At 45.2% G+C, this 23619-nt stretch overlaps 1 protein-coding gene across 2 annotated transcripts in view; it reads left to right on the top strand.

Moving 5' to 3' along the window:
- Window positions 1-1269: 1269 nt before the first annotated feature.
- The window catches only part of vip (vasoactive intestinal peptide), a 29531-nt gene continuing 7181 nt past the window's right edge, over window positions 1270-23619 (top strand). Inside the window, exons 1-6 of one of the 2 annotated variants that reach the window (XM_072514095.1) lie at window positions 1270-1420; window positions 8823-8951; window positions 10342-10459; window positions 11767-11907; window positions 16246-16350; window positions 18840-18965. In XM_072514095.1, the coding sequence (XP_072370196.1) occupies window positions 10353-10459; window positions 11767-11907; window positions 16246-16350; window positions 18840-18965 (479 nt within the window). In that variant the 5' untranslated portion in view covers window positions 1270-1420; window positions 8823-8951; window positions 10342-10352. Of the gene's footprint in view, window positions 1421-8822; window positions 8952-9711; window positions 9985-10341; window positions 10460-11766; window positions 11908-16245; window positions 16351-18839; window positions 18966-23619 lie in introns of those variants that run through there. The other variant, XM_072514089.1, reaches the window with a different exon arrangement.

Consider the following 23619-nt stretch of genomic DNA (forward strand, 5'->3'; position numbering starts at 1 on the left):
AAATGAGGACCTGCTGCTACGTTAATGGTGAAAACTGACTGTCTCGGTTTCATCCAAATTCTCTGGGCGGGATTCTCCACTCCCACGCTGAAGTGGCCGCGCCGTCGTGAATGCCGTCGAGGTTCACGACGGCGCGGAATGGCCCCGGTCCCGACCGATTCAGGCCCTGACAATGGGCCAGGATCGGGGCCGCGTCACCTACACGCGCCAGGCCTTGTCGCCCGCGTAAAAGCGGCGCTGCATAGATGACATGGCCGGCGCCGCATAAAGGGCGTCATCTGCGCATGCGCGGGTTGGCCGGCGCCAACCCGCGCATGCGTGGTTGTCATCCTCTCTAAATCCGATCTGCAAGAAGATGGGGGACGGATCTTGCGGGGCCGCGGAAGGAAGGAGGTCCTCCTTCAGAGAGGACGGCCCGACGATCGGTGGGCACCGATCGCGGGCCACCCTACATTCCAGGTGAAGCCCGGTGCAGGATCCCCCCTCGCCCCCCCACAGGCCGCCCCCCCCCCCCCCCCCGCCCACGACTGCAGACACCAGGTGTGGACGGCGCCAGGGGGAACCTGCCGTTTTGGCCTGGCCGCTCGGCCCATCCGGGCCTCAGAATAGCGGGGGTGCCGGAGAATCGCCAGTTTGGGTGTCTCCGGTGATTCTCCGGCCTGCGGCCCACGAAACTCGACCGGGCCGTTCCCGCCGCTTGGGAGAGGGCGTCGGACCGGCGTCCCCGGAAATTTTGGCGGCCCAGGCGATTCTCCCAACCGGCGTGTGAGTGGAAAATCGCGCCCTCTGTCTCTGGAGGCGCTGCTGTGGGACAAGAACAGTGCCAGTTACTGTCACACTGACTGAAAATGGGGCAAAGGCACGTTGGCGCAGTGGTTAGCACCGCTGCCTCATGGCAGCGAGGACCGGGTTCGATCTGGGCCTTGAGTCACTGTCTGTGTGGAGTTTGCACATTCTCCCTGTGTCTGCGTGGGTCTCACCCCCACAACACAAAAATGTGCCGGGTAGGTGGATTGGCCACGCTAACCTGACCCTTAATTGGGGGAAAAAATTGGCTCCTCTAAATGTTTTTTTAAAGAAAATGGGGAAAGGAGCAAATTGGAACCGGTGGGAAACACCAGAAGGGAGCTACCACCACAGAGACTCAATGTTAACCATCTCCCCTCCTCGATTTCACGTCAGTTTTTGTTCCAATCTCGCGTCATGTCTTGTTACAGCCCCGGCGAGACGCTGCGAGGTCTCCAGAAGCCGGTGTGTCTGCCCAGTCCCAGTAGGTTGCATCCGAGCTCCGAATCAAACAAGGTCGTAAACAAAACAGGGAAATCTGTGCAGAGAGAGCAGCAGAATGAACGCTTCATGGCAATGGTCCACCCTGTCTGAATAAGTCCCTTTGCAACAGTCAATCATTCTTATTGCGGAGGTATGCACTTTCCCGCGAGTGCGGTGTTTAAAATTGCTTGTGTGCAAAGGAGTGCCTCTCTATGTGTGTGTGAGAGAGTGAGGGCTGCGAACAGCCGGTGAAGCACTGCCCTTCTCGCCTCTCTGTGCTTTATTCCTGGAAAGGGTCTGTTTCGTGGAAGACAAACGTTTATTTTGCTTCACTCGCTCAAGTATTTGTCCAGCGAAATGTTTACTCCCCCAATTTAATAGCAGATGTTAGGAAACATCGGTGACAGGGCGAATTAAGTGGAATTAGAGAAATCATCTGGCTCTCTGGTTTAAATCAAACCTCCAAGACTGATGTGCAGGCTTCCCGTGAGTTGCAGGGTAATTCATTTATTTTCTGCCTAAACGGATTGAGACTGTGATGTTATCCATTCTGGGAGCTGAATAATATCCGAGTTAGAACCTCCTGATTAACTTTTTGTACAGGCTGGCGTCCAGCGATATAATCAGGTCCCTTCATACTGCTCATGAATCCAAGTACACGAGTATTTCGCTTTGCTCCCTTACCGGCCCCGCTGTGTGCGCGTGTGTCTTTCTCTGTGTGTTAGGAGCGTTAAAATTCCCTTCAATAAATTGGCCTCCTCCTTAGGAAAGGTGGAGTAGATTAGGATTGTTTTCGTTGGAAAGACGGAAGTTGAGGGGGGACCTGATTGAGGTCTCCAAAATTATGAGAGGTATGGACAGGGTGGATAGCAACAAGCTTTTTCCAAGAGTGGGGGTGTCAATTATAAGGGGTCACAATTTCAAGGTGAGAGGGGGAAAGTTTAAGGGAGATGTGCATGGAAAGTTTCTTACGCCACGTGTCTCCGGTGATTCTCCGGCCTGCGGCCCACGAAACTTTTACGGTGTGCCTGGAACGCTTTGCCAGCGGAGGTGGTAGAGGCGGGCACGATAGCATCATTTAAGATGCATCTAGACGGATATATGAACAGGCGGGGAACAGAGGGAAGTAGATCCTTGGAAAATAGGCAACAGGTTTAGCTAAAGGATCTGGATGGCACAGGCTGGGAGGGCCGAAGGGCCTGTTTCTGTGCTGTAATTTTCTTTGTTCTGCCATCTCTGTGAAGTGATATTTCTGACACTTGGCAAATAAACTCAGGGTAACATGAATAAAGATCACCTGGAGATATATTGTATTTTTTTTTTAAAGTTTCACTTGAAAAAGTAAAGCATAATTTACAGAATGTAACTACCCGTTGCCCTGTGTGTCCTTTGTGATGTTATCCTGAATGATAATATTGCAATTTTCTAATTCCTCCTTGTTGCAAATCACGTGTACCTAACTTGTTTTGCGTTTTTAACAATATGGTTAACAGATAGAGTTGTTGAGGGTGATGCAGTTGATGTAGGGTTGTTGAGGGTGATGTTGATGTGATGTGCATGGGCTTCCAAAAGGCATTTGATAAAGTGCCGCAAAACAGACTTATGAACAAAGCTATAGTATGGAATGAAGGGACAGGAGCAACTTGGATACAAGATTGCCTGAAAGGAAATACAGGAGGGTTGTTTTTCAGACAGGATGAAGGTTTATGGTGGAATTCCGCAGGGGCCAATGTAAAGACCCTTACCCTGAATTGCAGTAAAGGATGGATGCACAATTTCAAAATTAGTGAATGACTTAAAATTTGGCAGTTATATCCAGATGATAGTGATAAAATTCAAAAGGACATACACAGGTTGGTATCATGGACAGACACATGGCAGATTACATTTCATGCCGACAGGTGTGAAGTAATTCAGTTGGTTGGGAAGAACAGGGAGAGGCAAGTGAAATCATTAGTACAAGTTGAAAGGGCAGAAGCAGAGACACCTGGGGTATATGTGCACAAGTGATTGGAATTAGCAGGACTGGTTGAGAGCACAGCTCAGTTTATTCTTGGGCTTTAAGGGGTAAAAAGCAATTGAGTTCTGGTAAACTCGTACAAAACTCTGATGTGTGAAGGGGAAGGAGAGAGAGTAAAATGAAAGGGGGCAAGCAAAAGAGGAGAGGAGGGAAAGAGGAGGGGGGAAGAGGGTGAAGTGGGGACGCAGTGTAGTAGGCTGCAAGTCATAGTGTGCATAGGAAAGGTTTATCTGTGGTGTTATGAAAATGTTTTCTAATTGATTACATTTGAGTGTGTAACCATTAATGCGTTCAAGGAAAAAAATGTGGAAATTGTGCAGATTATTGGTGTTTTTGACTTTACCTTAAGTCATTGTCCTCTCTCCTGCACTCCCTGACATTTCCCCCTCTATAAACTTATTAATGGTCACCTTTTACTTTCAACTGATGGGGTCCTGCAGGTCTTGATATAATCACCTCTAACAGTACAGCATCTTGTCAGAATTATGCTGGAGTTTCAATCCAGATAATGTGCTCAAATCTGGTTTGAGACTAAAACATCTTTTGATTCAGGAGGTCCAAGGCTTACACTTACAAACTGTGCAGGATGAAAAAATGTTACTGGCCCCAGCAGTTGTAGAAGCTGGCAAGTCATGACCATATCATGATCAAAATGTGCAATTGCCCATTAGGAAGGAATGATGACCTCAAGACGTCCCAAGCTCATCACCACAGTTACAGCACTCTGGGCGAATGCAATGCACAGTCCGTTCCAGTCCCACATTAGTGAATTCATCAATAAGTCATGTTTCCCTGAGATCTTTAACCCTCGGTGACTCCACTGAGTTAAGATGCCAGATTTATAAGTAAAACATTAACAAACTGTTTTTTAACAATAAGAGGAAAAAACATATAAATGAATAAAAGGACAATAGTCAATCAGTCTACCTAAACGCAAAGTCTTGTCCCACCCTCCACCCAGACACACATGAAACAGACATGGTAAGGGTAGGAGGGGATTTTAAAAGATGGGTATTAAAAGAAAAGGTTTTAGATGACTCTTCGCTGCTGTGGACTCTGAGGAATAGATTATTTCAAGAGAATTGAAGATCCTCGCTGTTCCATTCTTTGACCACTGGATGGGGTTTGCCATAGTTCCAGGTCGGTGCAATTCTGCTCTTCTGCCACCAGGTGGAGCCTCTGCCTCCTGAGATACTACTGGGCTTGAAGACGGAATCTTTGCAGGCCTTTCGTTTGCCTGATTTCTGTGCACACATTCCGGCTGTATCATGAAGGATGCTCTCGGTTTAAGCTTCAATTTGAGCAGGCACCAAAATGTGGCGACTAGGGCCTTTTCACAGTAACTTCATTTGAAGCCTACTTGTGACAATAAGCGATTTTCATTTCATTTCATTTCCGAGCCCCTGAGACAAGTTAGAATGTTACCGACCTGAGGAATAAAAGCCAGAGATCTCTTTTACAGTTTGCTGTCTGTGTCTTTTAAAACAAGAGAGACGTCACTGTCCCAGTGAGAAAAAAACCTTCAAGCTGCATCATGGTTGAACTCTTCTGAGAACTGAGGACAAAATGGAGCTCCAGGTGACCTGCCTTTCTTCTGGAAGACTTGTAAAGGCTCCACTAAACACAAGCAACAACAAAAGGAGAGAGTTAAGAATTTCAGCTTCACTGATTGGCTGCTTGCCAAGCATATCAAACTGACATCATGATCTCTGCCACAGAACCTAAAGGGGAAGTCCAGAATAGTCATCTGACCAGAGGGGTTTCAGTCTGTCCAAAGTCTGTAATTAAATCAGAAATCCCAAATGGCGCAGCAACTAACCAGAAGACAGTACATTGAAGGCAGAAAGCAGGGCAGCACTGTCCACAAAGTGTAGTCACTGTCGCAATGCAGAGGAGTACAGCAGTCCCAGAATTGTCCCACAAACAGAAATATTACATTAATTTTCATCTGGGGCATATTTGAACTATGGCATATGTTCTGGTTGTCTAAAGCAGTGATTCAAGGATTCCTTTACACATTTTGCCAAACACTGATTGAAAGGGATGAGATTAAGGGCAAATCAAGTCAAAATGTCTGATTGCCAAGGTGTTTATTTAAATACTATTAGAAGGGGCGACATTCAGGTTGGCATCATTCAGCTACCTCCTCCAACCTGATGTACAACTAAAACAATTGAAGTATAATGGTAAATCCATAGTCAGCTGGACAGGGGCACATGACATTGATGCCCGTTGTCCCTGCTCCTATTCGCCCTGGCAATCAAACCGCTGCCGATCGCCCTCAGAATGGTGAAAATTTGGAAGGTGATCCAAAGAGTGGGCAGAGAGCACAGAATCCCACTCGATGCGGATGACCTGCTTCTCTAGGTCCGGACCCCAAAGCAGCATGGTAAGACCCTGAAGCTCCTGAAAGAGTTTGGAGCCTTCTTGGACTACAAACTCAACTGGAGCAAAAGTGAAATCTTCCCAGTGAACCCTCAGAGGAGAGGGACAGAGCTCAGGGACGGCTGTTTAAACAAACCAAAAACAAATTCCGCTACCTGGGTATCCAAATTGTCCATGACTGGACACGGTCCTACAAATAGAACCTGACAAGTTTGTTGGAGGAGGTAAAGGAGGCAGAGGTCACACTTACAGACTCACTCTCCCTGTCTCGGGTGGGGGGTGGCGGCGGCGGGTGGCGGGTGGGGGGTGGCGGCGGCGGGGGGAGGGGGGGGCAGAAATGACGAGCCATGGTTAGCAAAGAGAAGGGGTGGGGGGGCTGGAAGGGGAGCGGAGAGAGAGGGTGCAGTAAAAACCCACAAGACAACCACGATACGCACTAAACATAGCGGCAGGGGGATAAACCCAAGAACAGAAAGAGGACTAGAGCGAATAACAACGAATGGGGAAGCGCAAGCCAGGGCATAACAAGCAATGCAGCAGAGGCAGACCGGCCAGCAAAGGCCCAGAGCCACCAAAGAGAGACAAAGCAGACAATTTTAAATATGTGCAGAGAGCCTACACTGAACCGGGGTAAATTTTAAAAATCTCTTCACCTATTTTTAATTTTTAATTTTTTTTGTACCACCTATCTCTTTTCCTCCTCTTGTATAAACGAGAATCACACCCCAATTACCTTCTGTAAAATATTACTCATGAGTATGATACATGTAACTCAACGTTCAAACTAAAAGTATATTAATGTAAAATGAATTGTCAAATATGAGATGTGAAAATCCAGTAAAAACACTTTAAAATAAATAATGATAAATCCAAATGAATGTTTTGTCATCCAAAGCATCTATCTATTTAGCAGATATTTATTTAGTCTTCTGAAATTGGTCCTGGATACTTTAATATGTATCTTAACTGGATGTAGGGGTCAAGTCACACTCAGATCTGGTGTGATGCATTATTATCATCAGCACTCATTGCAATCTCTTCAACGGATAACTGCATTTAGCATTTCAAAAGTCAAAGGTAATTAATTTCCGATTTTCCCCTAATGGTTCCAACCAGCGATCGCAATCTTTACAAAAACAAAAATACTGCAGATGCTGGAAATCTGAAATAAAAACAGAAAAATGCTGGAAATGCTCAGCAGGTCTGGCTGTTGCCTGTTTTATTCCAAATCTTTATATTGCAATAATTTAAACTATTCGAATGGCTGCCACTCATTAACAGATATCAATTCCATATAATTCTAATAATCTTTATTGGTGTCACAAGTAGGTCTTGAACCTTTCAATTAGATTCGAGCTAAGCCAATGTCAGGTGACCATTATTCTCTATGTAAACCATTCACATTGGAGTCAGCTGTACCCCTCCCATGTAGCAATTATTGTCAGAAAATGGATCAGGCAACCATTGCAAATTCCCGGAGGTTAAATTCAGTCTGTTTTGACGTTTAGATTAGATGGGTCAGAAACCCTGAGACTTCCTTGTCTAACAGCACAGTGGAAGCACCTTCATCATGAGGACTGTAGTGCTTCAAGAAGAAAGCTCATCGCCACCCTTCGAAAGGGCAATTAGGGATTGGTAATAGCTGCCAGCCACACCTCCATCCTGAAAGTTGTTTTTTAAAATCACGCTGGGTATCTAATATTCTAAAGAGAAGAATTACCGTTAGATTGTAGTCTGGAAATAGTTTCTCAAAAATCCACATTTTTTAGATGTCATCTGAATTCCTCGATTAGATTCCAGAAATGACTTCCACCCAGGTGACCAAAATTCTCAATAAGATCGGAGTATCATCGACCCGTTTAAAACAATAATGGTCCAGAACAAGTTGAACTGACACTGTAAATAACTAGAACAATTAGTACATGATTGGGACTTAATAAACATAAACAAATATGCCAACAGCACAAATAAATGTTAATATTTCCCCATGATATGTTTCTAGGTGTCTTTCTTTCAATGTCACTGAAACTAAAGATCTCGCGTTTAATTCCAAGTATGTCATATGTGCCCCCAGTGGGGGGAAAGGGTAAAATTGAAGACTTACCATTGAAAGTATATTTATTACCGGAACATTATTCAATGTGGGTCATCAGTATTTAGGTCAATTTCGGCTTGATGATTTCGGGTGACTCAAGTAAACATGGCACTACAAGGCAGCTTCTGTCTGCATCCCTCGCATAAGCGAAATCTGAAGCTAATTCCTAAGAGAAAGGGGAACATCTTGTTGTATTCGATTGTTAACATTAGGTATAAAAGAAACACTACATACAAAGCGAATCTTTTGTGTGTGACTTGTGGGTGAACATGTTGGTAAAAGAGCAAAAGGCATGTTGCACGAATTGGCTGTGGTTATATCACAAACCCTCAGGTGTGGTGGGTGCCCTGCGTTCCCGTCCACATGGAGTATGTGATCTATCAAAGTTGCTATTACCATTGGGAATCAAGGCGGCTTGTTATTAATGACCCAGATCTCTCGCATTAACTGTAGCAGATTGTAAACTGATTAGATTTTTTTTATCAGATTGATACTTCCTATTCATTCTCATCTGTCCATTGTTCAAATGTACTTTTGGTCGGTCAGCGCCTGCAAGTCACGCACCCAATCATCAATGGATTGAGTATTTTTATTGAATTGCCGTTACAAATCACTCTCGGGTATCCAAAGGGTTCGACACAGAGACCGTTAAAACATTCAGTTCATTTTCAGCATGTTCGGAGGGATCTGCTATTCGACCTTCAATTCATCCGAATCCCTCAGCTCAATTCCAACCTAGAACTCGCTCTCAGGTGTGAATTATTCTACACACAAATTCTCTGAACTCCTTGACCAGCTTAATGTCGTATAATCCTTCCTCTATTAATAAAACATGAGGAGCAATATATGTCTTGCACCTTTCAAATCCCAAGTCTAAGTTTGTTTTTAATATTTAAAGAACAGGAACCCCCACTCGATTGCAGCCTGGAACTCACAACTTAAGCATTAATTATATTGGATACAAACCCTTTCAACAATTTGGGTAGATTCTAGTCTGTTTTGCACTCTCCATATCCATTATTACACAGGTAACTTTCTGAATCTCTCTATTAGATTACATTGGGTAACCCACACAAGATATCGACCAGTCTTTACCAAACACAGAAATTGAATACTTTAGACCATTGACTAACCATCTAATTGCACCGCAGACGAATTACACCGGAGCAGTTTTCAATCGAGGTTAGTTACCCTGTTAATCAGCTTTGTCTTTATTTAATGGTACAAAAAATATATAATTTGAAGAATAATGTCATCCTTGATAAGGTCATGGTGCATCCATCTGATACATTCACCCAATCGGAGACAGACAATAAATGGCCGAGGTCATCTCTTCTGCATTGAATACTTTTAAAATGTAGGAGGGGGAAGAGATAAAATTATCAACTCTAAATATGCACAAATTAAATAGGCTGGGTCATGTTCCGTTACTGGGATTATTTTATTTGAGTACTTTTAACTGTAATTAAATGAAACCGTTGTGCAGGTGATTTACTCATCTGTAAATGCATTCATCGAAGGGATGGGGGATTTACATTCGGTGAAGGCACTAGAGAATCTCGGACTGTCCTTCAAATTCCGGAGGATTTGTTTTTATGAGAGTGGAGAAGCTGTTTTCAGTAACAGGAGTGGCCAACCAACAAACACAGATTGCAGAGAATTAGTAAAGGAGCCAGGGGGTGAGCTGAGTTTTCTATTCTGTGAGTGAGTGAGAGTTGTGATGAATGCAGTGGCTTGAAAGGCGTGTGGAGATGAAGATTGGTCATTGTATTTCCTGGTGAGGGAAGCAGCAGTGAGATTTGGCTGTAGTGTTGGCCACACGCTGCAGGCACCTCCTTCAACTAATAGTTAAACCGCTTCTGACCACTCGCTTCCAATCCCCAGGCAATGCCGATGACGTCTTTGTGCATGTATTTATGTCCTTTTTTGGAACTGAACCCTGGCTCTATGTTGATGAGCGACTGGTCCTGGAGTATAAAAGCAGAAGTTTCTGAGTAAGCGTCAGAGTTCCAGCCGAGGGGTTTGGGGAGAACCAACGGATCTGGAATTCCCTAAAAGAGACAGTGAGAGATACGAATACACTCAGAGTCAGGCGGACAGAGAGGGAGAGGGAGAGGGAGAGATTTGAGATTCAGATCCTCAGAGCGGTTCTCTACTTCAGCACCAAGGACACCGGCTGACGCCTACTCAACGTCAAGCTTCACACACCCATCTGGTAAGGTTTTCAAATCGATTATTTTTTATTGAACCTGTTCTGGGAGGATGCAAAAGGCATGGTGTTAAACAGTGCATTTTCTCATGTATTTCCGACGACGGTATAGTTATTTGTAATGATTTGCATAGATAATAAGTTAGAATTTCTCATAGTTGGTGTCCTGGTCCATTTTTGACAGTAAACCGGTTTGCAGGAAAGATTACAGTATGGGATATTTCCCCGCCTCAAAGATCCTGCAGTTTCCTTCTTGGTATTGGGTGTGAATCCAGATCTGAAACCCTTCAGCAGAGTGAGGGACCAGTTAAAGACTGTTGTGAATGGATTTATTGAGTAATGCGTTCCTATCGTGGATTTCAGGGTCGCACACGATGGTGATCGGGTTCAGCTCCCATTTCGTGACGCTTTTCATTCTACTTAATATCTTCTATTCCCGAGGATCGGGATTCCCGTCGCTTGGAACCTACTCAAATTTGAGGTAAGCCCCTCCACCCCTTTCCCTGGATACTGTGCAATATTTTGGGAACAGGACACCCCCTTTTTAACCAATCAGGACATGACATGAGAAGTCCCAAACCAATATATACACATTTGTAATGCAGTTTCAGCTGTCATAACACCAACACACAAAACAACATTGTGTATGGGGGTTTATCAGCAATCTATTAAACACACTGGCACTTTGCATTGGTGACACACAAATATGGCACATAGACTTCCTCAGGAAACTGAGACCAGTTCAACCTCGTTATTTAACAAGAGCTGGTGGAATGTGGAAGTTGGGGGAGGAGATCACAATTTGAGATGATTGGGGTTGATTTTTAAGCCAACGCATTAGGCACAATCTTGGAATTGGACGGTCTTGGGAAAAGTGCAGGAGGGAGCCTGGAGCAGAATGACATGGGGACCGGGCTGGGAGAAGGGGCACAAACATTGACCAGTTGGAACAGAAAGCCTGTTGTTTGTTATAAACTCTACACCATTCTGTCTGAACCAAAACTCACTAGATTACACAGCCTATTCCTGTGTGAACTGGAATCAATTTGCCAAATGTGTGGAATGAGGAACGAATGTGAGGTGGTCTCCCCACCCTATCCGGGCCCTTAGCATCTATACAACATTATCCATAGAAAACACTGGATCGTAACGGTTATCAACTCCTTCACTGTAGCAGGGGGGAGGGGGAGGACAAGGTTCTTCCAAAGATGTGCGGGTTAGGTGGATTGGTTATGCTAAATAGCCCCTTGGTGTTCAGGGATGTGCAGGCTGGTTTCGGGGATAGGGTGGGTGGACCTGAGTAAGGAGCTCTTTCGGAGAGTCGTGCAGACTCGATGGGCTGAATGGACATCTTCTACCCTGTACGATTCGAAGATTCTATGATATGGGCTGGGTGGTGTGATCCTATGGAGGCATACTGATACAGATTGAGGAAACAAAGTGAATAACGCATTGGACACATAGCGACAGAGAACAATTGTTCTTCATTGTGTACACACACCCTTTAATATCAGTTGATTTGGCTTTGTGTTGTGTGATACTGCACATTTGGTTTAATACAATATCAGTTGATTTGGCTTTGTGTTGTGTGATACTGCACATTTGGTTTAATACAACTTATGCTGTGCCCTTTGAGGTTATATGGATAGTGTGTGTGTGAGGATAGTGTGGGTTTGACTGGTTTGAGTTCTGCATGGCTATACTCTACTTCCAGTTGAAATCATGTTGTTGATGGCTCCATAAAAGCTGACTATGATTAGATTGATTCTGTTTACTTTTAACTCCTAGACTGGGAAATGTTGTTGGGTTGGATGGACAGTCCGATGAGGATCAGTCACAATCACCAGGAAAAGTCGATAGTGACATTTACCAAAGTCCCTTCTCTGACAGTGACCAGCTCTATTACCAATTGTCTCCAGCCATCCCAAGGTGAGTAACTCCCATCACCATCATGACCAGCAGCCTCCAAACATCATTCACCTGAAAAATACAGTGCAGCTCATTCAACTGGTCTAGTATTCAAATCTACATAAGACCACAGTGGTGCAGTGATATCGTCAAGAAACCAGTAATCTAGAGATCCAGGTTAATGGGCGGGGGACCCGGGTTTCAACCCACCACTGCTGGTATGAAATTTGAATTAAATAGAAATCTGGAATTAAAGGGCCCAATGATGAGCACGAAACCATTGGGGATTGTTGTAAAAACCCATTTTGTTCACTGATGCCTTTTGGGGGAGAGAATCTGCCGTCCTTACCTGTCCTACATCTGACTCGAGATCCACAGAAGCATGATTGATTTTAAATTGCTTAGTAAGTCACTCAGCTGAAGGGCAATTAGGGACAGACAACAAATGCTGGCCTTGCTAGTGACACCCACATTCCATGAACGAATGAAAAAATGGAAATAGGAGAAGTAGTCCGTTGGGCCTCTTGTACCTGCCTCGCTCTTCAACACGTTCATGGCTGATCTGAGTGTGCCAGTAACTCGGTTTTCCTGTCTAATCCCTTGGCTCCCTTGTCAATAAAATACCTGTCTTATTCAGCCTTGAATATATTCGATGACCAGCCTCCACTGTTGTCTGGGGTAGAGCAAATCCACAAACTAAACATCTCCTGGGAGAGAGAAAAATCCGCATCCCCTCCTCAATGGAAGACCCTTATTTTAAACATAGAAATTAGGAGCAGGAGTAAGCCATTCGGTCCTTTAATCTTGCTCTGCCATTCATTTTGATGATGGCCGATCATCCAACTCAGTAACCTCTTCCCACTTTCCCCCCATATCCTTTGTTCCTTTCAGCCCCAAGTACTCTATCTAACTGCTTCTTGAAAGCCTACCATGTTTTGGCCTCAATTGCTTTCTGCGGCACAGAATTCCACAAGCTCACCATTCTCTGGGTAAAGGAATTTCTCCTCATCTCAGTCCTAAATTGCTTACCCTGTATCCTCAGACTGTGACTCCTGGTTCTGGACTCCTCCACCATCGGGAACCCTGGCTGGTCCTATTCAAATTTTATAGGTTTCTATGAGATCCCCCCTCATTCTTTTAATTCCAGTGAATATAATCCTAACCAACTTAGTCTCTCCTCATACATGTGTCTGGCTATCCCAGGAATCAGTCTGGTAAACCTTTGCTGCACTCCCTCCAAAGCAAGAACATCAAGTCTGTTAAGGAGACCAAAACTGCACACAATGTTTCTGGTATGGCCTTACCAGGGCCCTGTATAATTGCAGCAAGACATCCCTGTTCCTGTATTTGAATCCTCTCGCTATGAAGGCGAACATACCATTTGCCTTCTTTACTGCCTGCTGAACCTGCATACTTACCTTCAGCGACTGGTTTACGAGGGCACCCAGGTCTCAAAGCACATTCCCCTCTCCCAATTTATGGCCATTCAGATAATAATCTTCCTTCCCATTTTTGCCATCAAATTGGATAACCTCACATTTATCCAGATTATACTGCATCTTCCATAATTTGCCCACTCAATCAACTTGTCCAAATCACACTGAAGGATCTCTGCTGCATCCTCGCAGCTCATCCTCCCACTCACAGCTCACCCTCCACACTCACAGCTCACCCTCTCACCCTCTGGGGACCAGGGTTCGAATCCCACCAGGGCAGATGATGAGATATGAATTAAATTTTAAAAATCTGGAATTAAATTCCTAATGATGAAATCATTGTCGTAAAAACCCATCCTGTTCACTAATGTCCTTTAGGGAAGGAAATCTGCCATCCATACTTGGTCTAGATTACATGTGACCACAGCAATGTGGTTTACTCTTAAATCCTTCAGGAATGGGCAATAAATCCTGAGCAATCCCGTGACCCATGAACGAATAGAAGAAAAAAATACACTAAACTCTTGTCAAAAGCCTTCTTAATGCCCAAATATACCACATCCACTGGTCCCCCCTCATCAACTCTACTAGTTACATCCTCTAAGATTGTAGTAGCTTTGTCAAGCATGATTTCCCATTCATAAATCCATGGTGACTCTGTCCAATTCTGCCACTGTTTTCCATGTGCTCTGTTATAAAATCTTTGATAATGGATTCTAGAATTTTCCCTGGATGTTCAATTCCAACCCCTGGTCACCTTGCAGCCAAGTTTCTGTAATCCCAACTATATCCTACCTGTTTGCACAATTAGTTCATTTGCTTTATTGTCCGTGTTCTGCACACTAAGGAACAAAGCCATAAGGCTTGTCTTTTTAACATTTCTTCCGCTGTCCCATCATTCGTCATAGTGGCCCTTGTTACTCTCCTCATCACTTTCCTTATTCCCCATTTTGTATTTTGTTCTTGTCCACATTTTCCCCTCCTTTGACTCCTTACATAGGTTCCCATCCCTTTTTCCTTTAAACTGTGACAGTGCTTCAACCCTACCCTGTCCAGACCCCACACACACGCCCACCATGAGAGAAAGCATTCTCCCAGCCTCTATCCTAGCGAGCCCCCTCAGAATCTCTCCTCTTTCAGTAAGGTCACACCTCATTCTTCTAAGCTCTGAGCGTAGACCCAACATGCTCGATCTTTCCTCATTAGACAGCCCCTGCATCCCAGGTCCACCTAAGATGAAACGCCTCGTGCCCTTATTATTGATTGTTTAACTGCCCGGAGGCCACACGTACTGAGAAAGCAGGTTGATAGTGTTTTTTTCTTAATTCTTTCTTAGGGTGTGGGTGTGGGCATCACTGGCTGGCAAGGCCAGCATATGTTGCCCCCCACCACCCCATCCTAAATTGGCCCTGAACTGAATGTTTTGTCAGGCCACTTCGGAGCGCAGTTAGACGTCATTAACATTACTGTGGATCTGGAGTCATGTGTTGGCCAGATCAGGCTCAAGAGGGCAGATTTCCTTCCCTGAAGGCCACTGGGGTTGTCTGATAATCAAAGATAATTTTATAGTTTCTAAGCTAGCTTTTAATTCCAGATTTATTAATCAAATTTAACTTTGATCAGTTACCCTGGTGGAACTTGAAACCGTGTCCTCAGATCATTAACTAGCCTGGGTCCCTGGGTTACGAGCCCAGAAACTACGTCACCATTTTCCCCTGAGTTTATGTTTTTGGTTATGAATGTTTTAATAAATAGCCAGGTGAAGGGGGAGTGGAGGGGGGGGGGTGTTAATGTATGGGGGCGAGACTAGGAAATGCCTTGTTTCAGAAGTAAGAAGTCTCTCAATACCAGGTTCAAGTTCAACAGGTTTATTTGAAATCACAAGCTTTCGGAGCGCTGCTACTTAACCTGATGAAAAAACAGAGCTCTGAAAGTTCATGATTTCAAATAAACCTGTTGGAAACATAGAAACGTAGAAGATAGGAACAGGAGGAGGTCATTCGGCCCCTTCCAGCCTGCTCCGCCATTTATCACGATCATGGCTGATCATCCAACTCAATAGCCTCATCCTGCTTTCTCCCCATAGCCTTTGATCCCATTCTCCCCAAGTGTTATATCCAGCCGCCTCTTGAATGTATTCAGTGTTTAAGCCTCAACTACTTCATGTTGTAAAGAACTCCACAGGCTCACCACTCTTTGGGTGAAGAAATGTCTCCTCATCTCTGTCCTAAATGGTCTACCCCGAATCCTCAGGCTGTTTCCCCTGTTTCCGGACATATCCGGAATCGGGAACATCCTCCCTGCATCCACCATATCTAGTCCTGTTGGAATTTCATAAATCTCTCTGAGATTCCACCCCCCCCCACCCACTCCGCTCTCCCCCCCCCCCCCCCCCCCCCCCCCCCCGCCCCCCCGCCACCCACCCACTCTGCTCATTCGTCTGAAGTCCAGCGAGAACAATCCTAACCTAGTCAATCTCTCCTCCTACATCAGCCCTGCCATCCCTGGAATCAGTCTGGTAAACCTTCGCTGCAATCCCTTGAGAGCAAGAACATTTTTCCTCAGATAAGGAGACCAGAACTGCGCACACTATTCTAGGTGTAGCCTCACCAAAGCCCTGTATAATTGCAACAACACATCCCTGCTCCTGTACTCAATCTCTCGCAATGAAAGCCAACATACCGTTTGCATTTACTTTAACCTTTTGATTTTGACTTTAACCTGGCGCTGTGAGACTTCTTACTGTGCCCACCCCAGTCCAGCTGTTCCCACTCCAGTCCAGTGATGGCATCTCCACATCATTGTTTAAGAGGCTGAGCCAATCGTCATGCATAACCTTTCAGACTTCCATATTTATCAATTCCTTTTGTAAGTGTCCCAAGTCCCATTGATTAAAGCTGTTGTGTTTATTCCTTTCATCTAGAACAACGCGACACGCAGATGGACTTTTCACCAGTGAGTACAGCAAACTGCTGGGCCAATTATCCGCTCGAAAATATCTGGAATCACTGATGGGAAAGAGAGTCGGGTATGTGGACACACTGCGGGCACGGGGCAGGGGCTCGGAATTGAGGGCAGGGAGCCACACAAGGCATTATCGTTTGACCAATTGGGTTTGTTCGACACGTTCCGTCTGTATATCTCAAAGTAACAGCCAGACCATTAACCACAACTCACAGTGGAAAGTCCAAAGTTTAAAAGTATCGAGTAGAGGGAATGCACTGCACTTTAACATCCGGAAAATAGCGGAAAATCAGGTTCTTTCCTTTTCCAGTAGATTCTGACTCGGCTGCTCTTTGGCGACTATCCCAGACCGTGAAACAAAGAAATGTGTCTCTGAAAATAAGGGATTGCTGAACATCGTTCAGTCACTGTCTCCGCCACTAAATCCTGTGTTTTTTAATTCTGTGTTTTTTGTCTCATGCAACACTGCAGAACAGCGCGTGCAGAGTGGAAGCCTTCCTGTTTTCCCATTACAGTGGTTTCATGTCTTCTTTCATTTCTTTCTGAAGAATTGCTTTTGCTCAACATGTTAAAGGGGAAAGTTAGCAGAGGAGTTCAAAATTGAGGGGATTTATGTAAATATAGGGGAAGAAACTATTGGAGAGAGTGCTTGATAATTAAAAAACTACTTAATAGGCAATTTTCATTCTTTATCCACTGGAGTTTAAAATAATGAGAAGATGTATTTGAAACCTAGAAGATGCTGAGGGGATTTGACAGGGTGAATGCTGAGAGGATGTTTCCCCTTGTTGGGGAGATTAGAAGAATTTAAAAAGGAGCACGGGTACTTTCTGGGCATCTGGTTAGCACTGTTGCTCACAGCGCCAGGGCCCCAGGCTCGATTCCCGGCTTGGGTCACTGTCTGTGTGGAGTCTGCACGTTCTCCCCGTGTCTGCGTGGGTTTCCTCCGGGTGCTCCGGTATCCTCCCACAAGTCCCAAAAGATGTGTGAATTGGACATTCTGAATTCTCCCTCAGTGGACCCGAACAGGCGCCGGAATCTGGTGACTAGGGGCTTTTCACAGTAACTTCATTGCAGTGTTAATGTAAGCCTACTTGTGACACTAATAAAGATTATTATTTTTCAACACCATTATTCTTTCTTGGTCGGGGGTCATGAGTCTGTGGAATTCGCCTCCCCAGAGCCTGGGAGAGGCAGGGTCACTGGATATGCTAAAGACTGAATTAGATAGAGTCTTGATTGACAAGAGAGCTAAAGGGTATGGTGGGCCGGGTTTGATGGGGGGGGTTTGCCTCTTGAATATATTTAAAGTTTTAGCATCAACTACTTCCTGTGGTAATGAATTCCACAGACTCACCAGTCTTTGTGTGAAGAAATGTCTCCTTATCTCTGTCCAAAATGGTTTATCCTGAATCCTCAGGCTGTGATCCCTGGTTCTGGACACACCCACGAATGGGAACATCTTCCCTGCATCTATCCTGTCTAGTCCTGTTAGAATTTTATAAGTCACTATGAGATCCCCCTCATTCTTCTGAACTCCAGCGAGAAGAATTCCAACCTAGTCAATCTCTCCTCGTATGTCAGTCCCGCCATCCCTGGAATCAGTCTGGTAAACCTTCGCTGCTCTCCCTCGAGAGCAAGAACATCCTTCCTCAGAGAAGGAGACCCAAACTGCACACAATACTCCAGGTGTGGCCTCACCAAGGTCCTGTACAATTGCAGCAACACATCCCTGCTTCTGTACTCGAAACCTCTCGCAATGAAGGCCAACGTACCATTAGCCTTCTTTACCACCTGCTGTACCTGCATGCTTACCTTCAGCGAATGGTGCACAAGGACACCCAGGTCCTGCTGCACACTCCCCTCTCCCAATTTACAACCGTTCAGGGAGCAATCTGCCTTCCTGTTTTTCCTTCCAAAGTGAATAACCTCACACTTATTCAAATTAAGAAGTCTTACAACACCAGGTTAAAGTTCAACAGGTTTGTTTTGAATCACTACCTTTCGGAGCACTGCTCCTTCTTCAGGTCCATTGGCTTCATCCAAATTATACTGCATCTGCCATTGATTTGCCCACTCGCCCAACCTGTCCAGATCTTGCTGTGGGATCCCTGCATCCTCATCACAATTCACTCTCCCACCTAATTTGGTATCATCTGCAAACTTTGAGATGAATGAAGCAGATTAAATAGCAATTTTCAACAAGGTTGGGGGAGAGGGGAAGAGTTACAGGGGTATGGGGATGGGGTGGGACTAACTTCATGGCTCTTCCAAAGAGATGGCCTTTATGCAATGGGCCAAATGGTCTCCTCCTGTGTTCTGTGACTAGAGATGGTGACATTGGAATCTTCAATATACTGCCTGTTAGTATGGTGACATGGAAGGGTGTCCGGAACACATTAATGGTTTCTCAGAGCGTTTGAGATTTGAGAGGAGGAATGTATATAATCTATTATCAGGATGGGTTGAGCTTTCAATGTTGGGGTTTTGAATCTTTAACTCTGCATGGCCCGGCTAAGTTAGACTGAAGATGTTATTTTTGGTGACCAACAGTGCCCCGAATGAAAACATTCCAGTCAAACGTCACTCTGATGCTGTCTTCACCGACAACTACAGCCGGATCCGGAAACAGATGGCGGTGAAAAAATACATCAACAGTTTATTGGCTGGCAAGAGAAGGTACTGTAACTAAATCTGGACCAATGGCAGAGTATTCAAGGCCTCGTAAGACTAGTTTAATACTGCTATCATTGCGTTTCCATGCCAATCACTTTCTTAGTGCACTACCATCACAGTAGGTGTACCCACACCTCGGGGACTGCAGCGGTTCAAGAAGACAGTTCACCACCACATTCTGAAGGGCAAATAGGGATGGGCAATAAATGCTGGTCTAGCCAGCAACGCCCACATCCCACAAATGATTTTTTTTTAAAATCCAAAATTGTACGGAGATGCAACACTCAATCCAAGCAGTTCACGTGGGATGTTATCCTCCCACAAACCATATCCAACCCCATACTCCTTGATCTTTAATTGTTCCCATTGTCTCTGCTTCTATCACTTACTCTGGTGCTACATTCTGCAGCGAGGCAATACAAGGTTCCTCTCTATCCAAAGCCTCTTGATTTTAATCAGATATCAGGCATGACTCCATCAGTGGCGACTATGTTTCTCTGTAACCTTTAATGCCCGAGTCAGAAGACTGAATTTCAGTCCCACCCCAGCTCTTGAGCTGACACTTCAGTGCAACAATAACTTATACTTACATGGCACCTTTCGTGTCGGACAGTGCTGAAGAGATGCTGTGTTGCCAGAGAAGTCTTTTGGAATTAAGATCTTGTTTGCTCTTGGGAGGATGTATAAAAAAAATCTCATGACCCTATCCAAGATGATTAGGGGAGCTCTCTGAATATCTTGGCCAATATTCCTCCTTCAACCAACATCCATTTATCTCATTGCTGATGACAATCGGTTGCCATGTATTTTCATTCATTACAATTCGCTTCAAAAATACTTTAAAATCAATTCATGGGAGATGTGCATTGCAGGCTGGGCCAGCATTTATTGCTCAACTCTTAATTGCCCTTGAAGGGGCAGCAAACACGTTTCTGTGGGTCTGGAAACACATGTAGGCCAGACCAGGAAAGGACGGCAGATTTCCTTCCCTAAAGGATATTAGTGGACCACATGGGCTTTTACGATAATCGACAATGGTTCTTTGGTCATTATTAGACTTTTTAAATTCCAGATTTTTATTGAATTCAAATTTCACCATCTGCAGTGGTGGGATTTGAACCGGGGTCCCCAAAGCATTACTCTGGGTTTCTGGTTTAGTAGTACAGTGACAAAACCATTCTGCCACCGCCTCCCCATAAATTGTCCGTGAAGTGTTTTCAGAGTTTGTGAAAAATGTTACAAGAACAAAGAACAAAGAAATAACAGCACAGGAACAGGCCCTCCAAGCCCGTGCCGACCATGCTGCCCGACTAAACTACAATCTTCTACACTTCCTGGGTCCGTATCCCTCTATTCCCAACCTATTTATGTATTTGTCAAGATGCCCCTTAAACGTCACTATCGTCCCTGCTTCCACCACCTCCTCCGGTAGCGAGTTCCAGGCACCCACTACCCTCTGTGTAAAAAACTTGCCTCGTACATCTACTCTAAACCTTGCCCCTCTCACCTTAAACCTATGCCCCCTAGTAATTGACCCCTCTACCCCGGGGAAAAGCCTCTGGCTATCCACTCTGTCTATGCCCCTAATAATTTTGTAGACCTCTATCAGGTCGCCCCTCAACCTCCGTCGTTCCAGTGAGAACAAACCGAGTTTATTCAACCGCTCCTCATAGCTAATGCCCTCCATACCAGGCAACATTCTGGTAAATCTCTTCTGCACCCTCTCTATAGCCTCCACATCCTTCTGGTAGTGTGGCGACCAGAATTGAACACTATACTCCAAGTGTGGCCTAACTAAGGTTCTATACAGCTGCAACATGACTTGCCAATTCTTATATTCAATGCCCCGGCCAATGAAGGCAAGCATGCCGTATGCCTTCTTGACTACCTTCTCCACCTGTGTTGCCCCTTTCAGTGACCTGTGGACCTGTACTCCTAGATCTCTCTGACTTTCAATGCTCTTGAGGGTTCTGCCAGTCACTATATATTCCCTACCTGCATTAGACCTTCCAAAATGCTTTACCTCACATTTGTCCGGATTAAACTCCATCTGCCATATCTCCGCCCAAGTATCCAAACAATCTAAATCCTGCTGTATCCTTTGCCAGTCCTCATCGCTATCCGCAATTCCACCAACCTTTGTGTCGTCTGCAAACTTACTAATCAGACCAGTTACATTTTCCTCCAAATCATTTATATATACCACAGACAGCAAAGGTCCCAGCACTGATCCCTGCGGAACACCACTGGTCACAGCCCTCCAATTAGAAAAGCATCCTTCCATTGCTACTCTCTGCCTTCTATAACCTAGCCAGTTCTGTATCCACCTTGCCAGCTCACCCCTGATCCCGTGTGACTTCACCTTTTGTACTCGTCTACCATGAGGGACCTTGTCAAAGGCCTTACTGAAGTCCATATAGACAACATCCACTGCCCTACCTGCATCAATCATCTTTGTGACCTCCTCGAAAAACTCTACCAAGTTAGTGAGACACAACCTCCCCTTCACAAAACCATGCTGCCTCTCACTAATACGTCCATTTGCTTCCAAATGGGAGTAGATCCTGTTTCGAAGTATTCTCTCCAGTAATTTCCCTACCAATGAAGTAAGGCTCACCGGCCTGTAGTTCCCTGGATTATCCTTGCTACCATTCTTAAACAGAGGAACAACATTGGCTATTCTCTAGTCCTCCGGGACATCACCTGAAGACAGTGAGGATCCAAAGATTTCTGTCAAGGCCTCAGCAATTTCCTCTCCAGCCTCCTTCAGTATTCTGGGGTAGATCCCATCAGGCCCTGGGGACTTATCTACCTTAATATTTTTTAAGATGCCCAACACCTCTTCTTTTTGGATCTCAATGTGACCCAGGCTATCTACACACCCTTCTCCAGACTCAACATCTACCAATTCCTTCTCTTTGGTGAATACTGATGCAAAGTATTCATTTAGTACCTCGCCTATTTCCTCTGACTCCACACATAGATTCCCTTGCCTATCCTTCAGTGGGCCAACCCTTTCCCTGGCTACCCTCTTGCTTTTTATGTACGTGTAAAAAGCCTTGGGATTTTCCTTAACCCTATTTGCCAATGACTTTTCATGACCCCTTCTAGCCCTCCTGACTCCTTGCTTAAGTTCCTTCGTACTTTCCTTATATTCCACACAGGCTTTGTCTGTTCCCAGCCTTTTATCCCTAACAAATGCCTCCTTTTTCTTTTTGACGAGGCCTACAATATCTCTCGTTATCCAAGGTTCCCGAAAATTGCCGTATTTATCCATCTTCCTCGCAGGAACATGCCAGTCCTGAATTCCTTTCAACTGACACTTGAAATCCTCCCACATGTCAGATGTTGATTTGCCCTCAAACATCCGCCCCCAATCTAGGTTCTTCAATTCCCGCCTAATATTGTTATAATTAGCCTTCCCCCAATTTAGCAGATTCATCCTAGGACCACTCTTATCCTTGTCCACCAGCACTTTAAAACTTACTGAATTGTGGTCACTTTTCCCGAAATGCTCCGCTACTGAAACTTCTGCCACCTGGCCGGGCTCATTCCCCAATACCAGGTCCAGTACCGCCCCTTCCCTAGTTGGACTGCCTACTTATTGTTTTAAGAAGCCCTCCTGGATGCTCCTTACAAACTCTACCCCGTCTAAGCCCCTGGCACTAAGTGAGTCCCAGTCAATATTGGGGAAGTTGATGTCTCCCATCACCACAACCTTGTTGTTTTTAGTCTTTTCCAAAATCTGTCTACCTATCTGCTCCTCTATCTCCCGCTGGCTGTTGGGACGCCTGTAGTAAACCCTCAACATTGTGACTGCACCCTTCTTATTCCTGATCTCTACCCATATAGCCTCACTGCCCTCTGAGGTGCCCTCCCGTAGTACAACTGTGATATCCTCCCTAACCAGTAGCGCAACTCCGCCACCCCTTTTACATCCCCCTCTATCCCGTCTGAAACATCTAAATCCTGGAACGTTTAGCTGCCAATCCTGCCCTTCCCTCAACCAGGTCTCTGTAATGGCAACAACATAATTGTTCCAAGTACTAATCCAAGCTCTAAGTTCATCTGCCTTACTCGTAATACTTCTTGCATTAAAACATATGCACTTCAGGCCACCAGACCCGCTGTGTTCAGCAACTTCTCCCTGTCTATTCTGCCTCAGAGCCACACTGTCCCTATTCCCTAGTTCTCCCTCAATGCTCTCACCTTCTGACCTATTGCTCCCGTGCCCACCCCCCTGCCATACTAATTTAAACCCTCCCATGTGACACTAGCAAACCTCGCAGCCAGGATATTTATGCCTCTCCAGTTTAGATGCAACCCGTCCTTATATAGGTCACACCTGCCCCGGAAGAGCTCCCAGTGTTCCAGATAACGGAAACCCTCCCTCCTACACCAGCTGTTTAGCCACGTGTTTAGCTGCTCTATCTTCCTATTTCTAGCCTCACTGGCACGTGGCACAGGGAGTAATCCCGGGATTACAACCCTAGAGGTCCTGTCTTTTAACTTTCTGCCTAGCTCCCTGAACTCTTGCTGCAGGACCTCATGCCCCTTCCTGCCTATGTCTTTAGTACCAATATGTACAACGACCTCTGCCTGTTTGCCCTTCCCCTTCAGGATGCCCTCTACCCGTTCGGAGACATCCTGGACCCTG

Source organism: Scyliorhinus torazame, chromosome 1 (assembly GCF_047496885.1).
Source record: "Scyliorhinus torazame isolate Kashiwa2021f chromosome 1, sScyTor2.1, whole genome shotgun sequence".
In the NCBI taxonomy this organism is placed as follows: Eukaryota; Metazoa; Chordata; class Chondrichthyes; order Carcharhiniformes; family Scyliorhinidae; genus Scyliorhinus; species Scyliorhinus torazame.